Source organism: Palaemon carinicauda, chromosome 5 (assembly GCF_036898095.1).
Source record: "Palaemon carinicauda isolate YSFRI2023 chromosome 5, ASM3689809v2, whole genome shotgun sequence".
Lineage (NCBI taxonomy): Eukaryota > Metazoa > Arthropoda > Malacostraca > Decapoda > Palaemonidae > Palaemon > Palaemon carinicauda.
The window spans coordinates 37,220,413-37,231,673 of NC_090729.1; the positions used below are offsets into that span (position 1 = coordinate 37,220,413).

The following is an 11,261-nucleotide window of genomic DNA, read 5'->3' on the forward strand; positions in this document are numbered from 1 at the left end:
ACCAAAAACTAATTCAAAGGGGGTGAAACCCATTACATCGCTTGGTACAGATCTAAAAGCAAAAAGTAAATACGGGAGAACTTTATCCCATCCTCCCGGATTATCCCCACAATATTTTTTTAACATGGATTTCAGCGTCTGATGGAATCGCTCAATCTGTCCCTGGCTTTCTGGATGGTAAGGCGATGACCTGATATGTTGAACATTTCAACTCCTGTAAACTTTTACAAAAATCTTTGCTTGTAAAATTAGTCCCGCAATCAGACTGAATCGTCTTGGGCAAACCAAACCTGGAAAAGAAGTTTGTTAATGCATTTATGACCTGCTTACTCTTGAAACTCCTCAAGGGCACTGCTTCCGGGTACCTAGACATTCGATCCATTTTAGTTAGTATGTATTGATTACCACTGCTGGTATTAGGCAATGGGCCTACAATGTCAATCAAAATTTCGTTAAAAGGTTACCCCACTGCTGGAATAGGTTTTAAAGATGCCTTAGGGATTTTCTGATTGGGTTTACCAACCAATTGACAAGTTTTGCAAGAATTAACAAACCTTTTTACATCAGATATCATCTTTGGCCAATAAAAGTGTTCAGCAATTTTTTTAAAAGTCTTTCCAATTCCAAAATGACCTGCGAACACATCCTCGTGTCCCCACCATAAAATCTTGTCCCTATATTTATCGGGCACTACCACCTGTTTCCTTACCTCCCAATCATCCAATGGAACCATAGTTGACCTACTCACTCTCAGTAGGATGCCGTTTTCCTACAGATACCGAGGTCTATTCAAATCAGAGTCTACCTCCAATCCTAGTTCTCCAAATTCCTCCTTCTGATCTAACTTAAGTGATTCCCTATCCCACCCTACTGAGCTATCTCACTCAGAGACCAGACTAGAACTCGCAGAAGCACTTAACCCAGAAACCCCTCCCTTTGATAGCTCCTCTAGACTATCCAAGCCTACCCCTTCATCCTCTATCCAAGATGAATGCGATGCCGAGCGAGTTACAACCATTACCGGTTCAATATCACTAACGGAGTCAGCATACCTACATTGCACAACCGGGCAATCACATACCGTACCTGCCTTCATATCGTTAGCCAACACAATATCAACATTGCTTACGGGTAATACATCCACCATTGCCAATTCATAGGTCCATTAATCCACCTTGAGTCTACCCAAAACTCACCCAGAGATCACGCTACTACCGTATTAGGAAATCCACCTAATACTACATACTCTATCTCCTCCTCTCTGAAGTCCCAGGGCAATGAGGACCGTAAGATTACCGACTGGGCAGCGCCAGTGTCCCGTAGTATTCTCACTGGCCTTCCAGACCCTGACCGGTCTTTAGCGAAAACCTCGCATTCTGCGACGTACTTACTGAAGCAACTACTTACCTGGGACCTGCTCCCAGCAACCTTACCAATCAAGCCTACTGGCTTTGACTTACCCTGACCTTTCCAGGCAGTACAATCAGCCTTAACAGGGGCCTTTTTCTTGCAGAAAAAACAAATGATTTCACTTCCACCCCTATTTGGTGATGACTTTGCCTTCTTTGGAGAACTCCCTCCATCCGACTTACCAGACATTACCGCTGCTTTTTCGCCCTTCTTACCTTTATCCCATTTATTGAGTCTCGATGAAAAATGATGTACTGACTTATGCGATAAAATATGTTTGTCCGCAGCAACCGGTACTGCTTCTATAGTTTCCAATTTCAAGTCTTCTAAATGTACTTTAAGTTCCATCCCAATGTGACTCTTAAATTCCTCAATTAATATTAGTTCCTTTAAACTTTCAAAATCATTAATACCTTTCGCTTTCAACCAATCTAAAAACGCACTTACTCTCTCCCTAGCAAATTCAACAAAAGTGCAGTTATACTGTTTACGCAAGTTACGAAAGCGTTGACGGTACGCTTCCGGTACCAGTTCATAAGCCTTCAATATTATCTCTTTGACCTGTTCGTACTCCGCACTTGTCTCTTCACTTAGCGCTGCATAAACCTTCTGGGCCTTACCGATTAATCTGCATTGAACTAAGGTTGTCCACATTGATTCCGGCCAACTCAGTTTTCTCGCTAATTTTTCGAATGCAGAGAAAAATTCTGCGACATCTGATTCATTAAATATCAGTACTAGCTTAATCGCGCTGCCAATATTAAACCTATCTTCCGCTTCTGGTCGCTTCAGCCGAAGTACCTGTAATTCATGTTCCATTCTCCTAATTTCCAATTCTTTTTCCTGATCTAACCTAACCTTCTCCTGTTCTCTCTCGTACTCTAGTCTAGCCCTCTCCTGTTCTACTCTCACCTGCTCCTGTGCTATTCTAAGCTTTTCCAATTTTTTTTCCTGATCTAACCTAAGCTTTTCCCGTTCCCTCTCATGAAGCCTATCTCTTTCCCTATTAGCTACTTCAGTCTTACCCATTTCTAACAGTAACTTCAACTTTTCCATTTCTATCTTTTGCAAAGCTATCTTATCCTTAATTGACTCTGGTTCAGCTAAACTAGGACCTGCTATTCTACCTTGCATAGCCTTCCTTACCTGAAGCAACAAACTCCCTTTCTTCATAACTGCGACAATAGGCAACCCAAGATATTCACCAATTATCATTATTTGGCTCTTATTAAGATCACCTATCTACTTAACCCAATCCGGACTATGGAAAAACTCCGAAACATTAAACCCAGCTACTTCCTCTGTATCAGTCATTTTGTCAAAGAAATATTATAACTAGCCAAACTGATAATTACCACCTACTTTACTATTTGTTTACATACAATTACGTACGCTCTGGGGATTCTGAAAATCCTAGTTATACAGAATCCTGGCAAGGTCGCCAAAATGTTACGCACGGACCCCGTGGGGGCCAAGTTCTTTAAGTTTTCTTCACAGCCAGAGCTAGCAATAATATGTAACAGTGATATTAAAGAAGTGGGTAATCATAAAACACTGCAAAAACCATATTGAATATTTATTTACAAACAAAATAGCACAGAAAATCACTTTAAATGGGAAGATATCAAACCGCAAGCACATTACAACAAACACATACAGGACCCCTTCATCAACAATGACACGGAAAGGCAAGACAACAGTAAAAGGAAAGAATAACCTCGCAAACTACAATTCACCCGACAAATCACACAATTACATTAACAGAGATAGAAGAGCAAGAAAGTCTCGGAAACTTAAATCTACCCCTCTTTATACAAAGCTAGGCAAAACTTCCCATCCCCACAATACACATAAATCACATTAGTAGTTAACCTACATTTGCACAAAAATAAAAACTCTTAATGTAGGCTCTCACAAAATGACGAATAAAGTCCGAGGATCAATCATGGACGAGACCTTGTTTGCGCTAACCACGTAGCGCGACACAAACAGTGGTGAAAAATCCTTCAGAGATGAAATGGAGGCAAACCAAAATCACTACCCTTACCCTGCGGAAGATAGGTCTCAGCTTTCATGAGTTCAGTAGCGATGGATTCTGGTCCGTGGAGAGTCCTTCTCCCCGCTGATAACACACACAATTACGGCAAACCCTCACCATGCACAGGAGAAAGTGATAGCATTCAACTGCAGCTGAGCTGCTCCTCCAAAGGGGGCGATCAAATTCTCCACCGCCTCCTTCACTGAAGACACTGGATCACACCCACTAGTAGTCTCCAGCGGTTGAAGAGCCAACTCACGGTGAGTTCTTCAAGTTTGAAGATGGCAGCTTATTTCCTGACTCCCATTTACCTCCAAAAAAGGTCCCTCGTCACTTCGCCCCACATTCCCCAACAGTCAACATGGAAAACAAAACAAAATACTCCATGGGTGACATACCAATCTCAGAGCCTAATACATCAACCACTAGATGGCGATGAAAAGAAAATTAAATTAAAGTGACTTTAGGTGACACTCAAAATATCACTTTACCAATTAAGATAATTTAACCAAAATGTATATATATATATATATATATGTATGTATGTATATATATATATATATATATGTATGTATATATATATATATATATATATATTTATATATATATATTTATATATACACACATATATATAGATATATATATATATATATGTGTGTGTATATATATAAATATATATATATATATATATATATTTATATATACACACACATATATATATATATATATATACATACATATATAATTATATATATATATATATATATCTTATATATATATATATATATAAATATATATATATATATATATATATAAATATCCATATATAAATGTATATATATATATATATATATACTGTATATATATGCATATATATATATATATATATACATGTACATAAATATATATATATATATATATATATGTATATATATGTATGTTTATATATGTATATATATACATATATATACATATATATATACTGTACATATATATATATATATATATATGTATATATATGCATACATATATATATATATATATATATAATGACGAATTGCCACTCTCCCTCTTTGTACATAAATATATTGTATAATTTTATTTTCAACTATGTACCTTTTCTCCATTTGTGTATTATCTCTTTTGCTTCAGCGCCATCTCTTGACTGCGCAATCTATTTCCACTCTATGCTCCTTGCTTTGGTATTTTCACACCTTTCTTTGGATCTTGATTTTTGGTATGAAGTAGGAGTATACTTCCCACTACAAACAGTGACAGTTGTGATATTTATATCTTATTTTGCTATTTAGTACCGTAAGCTGTAACTAAAGTGTTAATATTTAATTAATGTCGGTGTTTTGATCACTTGTTTTTGTTATTGTGGATTAGTTGGTATTATAATATATATAAATACGTGAGCAGTGTTTCCTTTGTCACCATTTAAGTAATAATGGTTCGTGGATTAAGTAATAAGATAATTTAAGGTATGTTGAATTCTCCTAAGACCTGAGATATTCCATCACAGAGGTGACAAAATGGGGGCCTGTCCGGGATCGTGAATCGTAAAAAGTGAATTAAATGGTTTAGTGGTTTACAAACGCGCACGGAACCAGTGAAATACGAACCATTAGATTTTGTAACACTGCTCTTAATCCTCAATCGTTCATTGTTAACTTTGTTATAGTGGAAGTATACTCCTCACTCGCTCGCTCAGGCATCGGTAATATGGAGGAATAGCTGTCAACAATTGTTAGTCCGCTGGGTTCTACAGCCTTATTTGTTTCTATTTGCCCGCCCCGTATTACAAGCCGCAATTAAGGGTTACTCTCGCTAAAAATAGTCCGAAATATGCTAGTTTTGTGTTACCTCGGGCGTCATTCGTTAGCCTACTTGTCCCTTCGGATTTTTCGAAATCCCTTTTGTTAATTCTGGGTATCGTGCTTTCGTTATCCGTCCAACCTCATTTTATTTTTGGACATCAACGTAAAAGCCATCCTCGCCCATCAATTCCTTTATGGGTATCGCGCTTTTGTTATCGGTCTAATCACTTAATGATCATTAGATAAACTTAAGCCATCCTGGCCCATCACTTCATTTTGAACGCTCGTGTTGCAGTTATTAGTCTCGCCTGCACTATGTTTTGTGTTAAAACGGACGTAAACTCGTACACGATAATTGAAGTATCTCATTATTAACTACTTTATTAAGTAATTGGTTTGTGCTACAATTCGGTAATTCTGTATTTTGTGTACCGTAACTTATTCAGCAGGTTCAGGATTTAAATATTAAACTTTCTTACCTTAATAACAATCATGCCTTTCGATCTAGAGAAATTCTTAGCTAATCCTAGAGAGGAATTGTTAACCTTGCGTTTGGCTAAAAAACAGGAACTTCTCACGGTTGCGATTAAATGCCAAATCCCTACAGAAATAACTTATGTCAAAGCACGTATCATTGATGACATCCTTCAGTTCTTGCTGAATAAAAACGTCATAACAGAGGACAATGAAGATGTAGAAGAACTAAGAACCCTTACAGGTTCCATTGCTAATGTCGATCCTGAAGTGGAAAAACTGAAACTTCAGTTAAAAGTTCTTGAAGTGGAACAAGAAAGAAGACTCGCGGAACAAGAAAGGGAACAAGAAAGAAGACTCGCGGAACAAGAAAGGGAACAAGAAAGAAGACTCGCGGAACAAGAAAGAAGACGAGAAGAATTTGAACATCAGAAAAGGCTCAATGAGTTGGAACTCGAAAAACTGGAGAAGTCGGCCTTTATCAGGCTTAAGGCTAAATCAGATGAAGAAAAACTACCCATGAGATTCGATGTGACTAAAGCCAGCAGATTAGTTCCCGAATTCAACGATAAGGATCCAGAGGTTTTCTTTCAAATATTTGAAGACATAGCAACGTCATTGAATTGGCCGCCTAATTTCTGGACAATACTCGTGCGCAACCACTTGAAAGGTAAGGCTGCATATGTTGCATCGCAATTAATTGAGGTTAAAGAATATAAAGACCTTAAAAAGACTGTTTTAGATGCATATGCCATCACTGTGGAAGGCTACAGGCAAACTTTCAGAAACTCTTTCAAGACTCAATCTCAGACTTTTGTAGAATTCTGTAATATAAAGGTAAGACAGTTTAACAAATGGTTGGAGAGAGCTGGTGTTAATGATTTAGACTCTCTTAAAAATCTGATTTTGTTGGAGGAATTTTTGCGTAAAGTTCCCTCTAATATTGCCACTTATGTACATTTTAAAGGTGAAATTGAAGTGTTAAAAGCAGCTAGCTTAGCTGACGACTATTATCTAATTCACAGGAATAGTAAAGATTCTTCAAAAATTGTCTCATCGCCTAAATCTCATCAGGTTAGTTGTGCTTATTGCAAAAAGGATGGACACTCCATAGAAAATTGTCCCAGTCCAAAATGTCAGAAGTCAGAGGTAAGCACTGATGGTAAGTCCAAGAAATCTAAAGGTGCAGTGACATGTCATGCTTTTGTTCATTCACAGGATCTGGAACCATTTAATGAATTCATGTGTGAGGCTTCACTTAATGATTCATCTGTCACAGCTCTGAGGGACTCTGCTTCATCCCAGACAATAATTTCGGCTGCCAGTCAAGAAAACTTGAAATACACAAAAGAGTACATAGCAGTAAGTGACTTAACCACAACTACTCTTCTACCCGAGGCTGAGGTGGATATTGCTTGTCCTTATTTTACAGGTAAGGCAAAAGTTGCCGTCTTAGATAAACCATTACCTTGTTACCCTATTCAGATGATCATTGGTAATGATCTTGCAGGATCCTCTGTACTTAAACCTAATTTGATTGTAACAACACCTGAGGTAGTAATCAAAGATGAGCTCTCCAAAAAGCCAGGTAAAATCTCCCAAGTAATCACTAGATCATCTAGTAAAACGTCCAGCACTAATTTTTCTCCCAAGGTAAAGAATGACAGAATAACAGAGGCTCTGGATTTAGTTGATATAAAGAAGGACCAGTTTACTGTACTCCAACAGAAGGATTCAAGTTTGAAAGCACTCTGGGATAAAGTAGTGGATCCTACTGACAACCCTAAAACTCCATACTTTTATGTGGAGAAAAATATTTTGTTTCGCCATTACAAGTCTCCCAAAGCTCCCACATCTAACTCATGGCATGACTGTTTTCAGGTTGTTTTTCGAGAGCCCTTAAGGAAACCCTTACTTGACCTCGCTCATTCAACAGAATCCCATCTTGGAGTGAATAAAACCTACAAGAGGTTGTTTGAGGATTTTTATTGGCCAGAAATGAGAAAGGACATCAAGGAGTTCATTGCTTCCTGTCACCACTGTCAGATCACTGGTAAGCCTAATGAGAAAATACCTCCAGCACCACTTCAAAGCATTCCAGTACCTAAGTCACCATTTGATAAGGTAATTATTGATTGTGTTGGGCCCTTGCCAAAGACTCGCAAGGGTAATGAATACATTTTGACTGTCCTCTGCCCTACCACAAGGTATCCCTTAGCCTTTCCCATTAAAAATATCTGTGCTAAAACCATAGTTGGACAATTGTTGAAAACCTTTACCTTGTTAGGTTTCCCGAGAGAACTACAGTGTGATCAAGGTACCAATTTTACTAGTAATCTTTTCAAGCAAGCTATGTATCAATTTAATATCCATAATGTTTACTCTTCTGCTTATCACCCGCAGACTAATGGTGCCTTGGAGAGAATGCACCAGACTTTAAAAAGTTTGTTACGGAAGTATATCAGTGAAACATCACAGCACTGGGATGAGGACCTCGATCTTCTCATGTATGTACTTAGATGTACACCTCATGATTCCACAGGGGTATCCCCATTTGAACTAATGTTCGGTCGAAAACCAAGAACTATATTAAGTTCGGTAAAGGAGAATATTTTGCAGAGGAAGCCAGAAGAAACTACAAATATTTATCAGTATTTAAAAGAATTAAAAAAGAAATTTACTTACATTTATGATATTGCTACTACTAATTTAGTTTCTTCCCAGCAGAAGATGCAAAACATATACAATAAGAAGGCAAAAATGAGAGAGTTCAAAACTGACGACCAAGTTTTAGTGTATCATCCTATTCCTGGCGCTCCCTTACGAGAAAAATATCCTGGACCTTACAAGATCGTTCATAGGACCTCCAAAGTAAACTACATAATCAGCACTCCAGACCGAAAACGACAAACTCAATTAGTTCATGTAAACCTCCTTAAACCCTATATCACTCCAGTCAAAAAGGTGAGTCCTAATATTGCTTTAGTGATAACCAAAGCTAATGCAGAGGTAACAAAGGTACCTAATCTAACAATAGATGAGGAAACTAATGATGGTGATGAAACCAATCTCATTTTATCGTTCAAGGATTTTTCTAATAGTGAAATTTTAAAATCTTTAAGTTCATATCTTTCTCACCTATATGTACCTCAAAAACAGGCATTGACAAGTCTCTTATTAAAGTTTCCAGACATTAGTACTGATATTCCTAAGTGTAGCTCTACTGTCCACCATGACATATTGCTTGAACCAAATACCACTCCAATCCGTCAACCTTTCTATAGAGCCACAGGTGTTAAACTAGAAACATTGAAGAGGGAAGTTCAGTATTTGTTAGACAATAATTTAGCAGAGCCCAGTACATCGCCTTGGGCTTCACCATGTATATTGGTCCCCAAACCTAATGGGCAATTCAGACTCTGCACGGATTACAGGAAATTAAATAAAGTGACTATTAAAGATTCCTATCCACTTCCTAGGGTTAATGACATTCTAGATAATATTGGTAATGCCAAATTCTTAACTCAAATAGATTTACTAAAAGGATATTACCAGGTACCACTGACTGATAAAGCTAAGAAAATCTCTTCATTTGTAACACCCTTTGGTCTCTTTTCTTACTTAGTAATGCCCTTTGGACTCTGTAATGCCCCTGCAACGTTCCAGCGCATGATGGCAGAGATAAGTAGAGGTCTTAAAGATGTGTTTGCATATCTCGACGACATTGTGATTGCCAGCAAGACCTGGGAAGAACATCTTAGCACCTTGGAAGAACTCTTTCAACGCCTGCAAAAAGTCGGGCTGACAATCAACCTTGCTAAAAGTTCTTTCGGTCAAGCTAAAGTAGTTTATCTAGGTCATTGCATTGGTAGTGGGGAAATTATACCTAAAGGGGCTAATATAGACAATATCAAGAACATTCCTATTCCCGCCACCAGACAGCAACTAAAGTCTTTTTTAGGAATGGTTTCTTACTATGCTAAATTCATTAAGAACTTTGCTGTTATTACTGCTCCACTCTATGCTCTTACTTCCCCTAAGGTAAAGTTTGACTGGACTGAAGAACACTGTCACATTTTTAAACAACTGAAGAGCATATTGGTTTCTAAACCCCTGTTAAGAGCTGCTGATTTTGATAAAGAATTTTTCATGCAGATTGACGCCAGCAATACAGGTTATGGGGCTGTTTTGCTACAGTCTTACTCAGTCGGTACCACAGAAACGCCACCACCACTTCATCATCTCCTTCCCATCGCCTACCACTCTCGCTTCTTCAAAGGAGCTCAAACCAGGTGGGCCACTATTGAGAAGGAGCTTTATGCCATCGTCGCATCGCTACTACACTTCCAACCCTACTTGGAAGGACACCACAGAGTAGTAGTATATACCGACCATCGACCACTCATCTTCCTCGAACGCTCTCGCCTCCGAAATAACAAGTTGCTTCGTTGGTCATATATATTGTCGGCCTTCAATCTACAACTTCAGTCAATCGGAGGTACCAACAATCTCATCGCGGACACACTGTCGCGGCTTCCACCACCTTCAACACCACAACCATCTAGTCCCACTATAGTGGGCCCATCTTAGCGGGGGGGACTATGACGAATTGCCACTCTCCCTCTTTGTACATAAATATATTGTATAATTTTATTTTCAACTATGTACCTTTTCTCCATTTGTGTATTATCTCTTTTGCTTCAGCGCCATCTCTTGACTGCGCAATCTATTTCCACTCTATGCTCCTTGCTTTGGTATTTTCACACCTTTCTTTGGATCTTGATTTTTGGTATGAAGTAGGAGTATACTTCCCACTACAAACAGTGACAGTTGTGATATTTATATCTTATTTTGCTATTTAGTACCGTAAGCTGTAACTAAAGTGTTAATATTTAATTAATGTCGGTGTTTTGATCACTTGTTTTTGTTATTGTGGATTAGTTGGTATTATAATATATATAAATACGTGAGCAGTGTTTCCTTTGTCACCATTTAAGTAATAATGGTTCGTGGATTAAGTAATAAGATAATTTAAGGTATGTTGAATTCTCCTAAGACCTGAGATATTCCATCACAGAGGTGACAATATATATATATATATATATATATATATATATATATATATATATATATATATATATATACATATATATATATATATATATATATATATATATATATATATATATATATATATATATATATATACATATGGATTAATATCAACACAACATCGTGTTCAAATAGAAATAGATATCTACCTCATACCTGGGATCGAACGTTAGCCCCTTCTAATGAAAGGCCAGGTCGAAACCAACCATGTCACGAGAGCCCATAAAAGAAATTGGAACCTGACCGCTACCAGCTGTCCGAGGATTTACCTGGCGAGACATCAGTCTCTTATCAGCGAGTTTCACCCAATTTCCCGGGCCACCACGTGACACAATTGGTAGTAATTCATTCAAATTACCCCTAATGAGTCAATATGGATTAATATCAACACAACATCGTGTTCAAAT

At 37.7% G+C, this 11,261-nt stretch overlaps 1 protein-coding gene across 1 annotated transcript; it reads left to right on the forward strand.

The window, feature by feature from the left end:
• The first annotated feature begins 4,621 nt into the window (after nt 1-4,621).
• LOC137641313 (uncharacterized) lies at nt 4,622-8,282 on the forward strand. The gene is made up of 2 exons (XM_068373740.1): nt 4,622-7,795; nt 8,146-8,282. Exons 1-2 carry the CDS (start codon nt 5,761-5,763, stop codon nt 8,148-8,150), a joined length of 2,040 nt encoding a protein of 679 aa, XP_068229841.1. The 5' UTR covers nt 4,622-5,760; the 3' UTR covers nt 8,151-8,282.
• Nucleotides 8,283-11,261: the final 2,979 nt, after the last annotated feature.

What these genes read in the sequence shown, in the direction of transcription:
- LOC137641313 (XM_068373740.1), top strand. Translation starts at nt 5,761, where the DNA reads ATGCCTTTCGATCTAGAGAAATTCTTAGCTAATCCTAGAGAGGAATTG.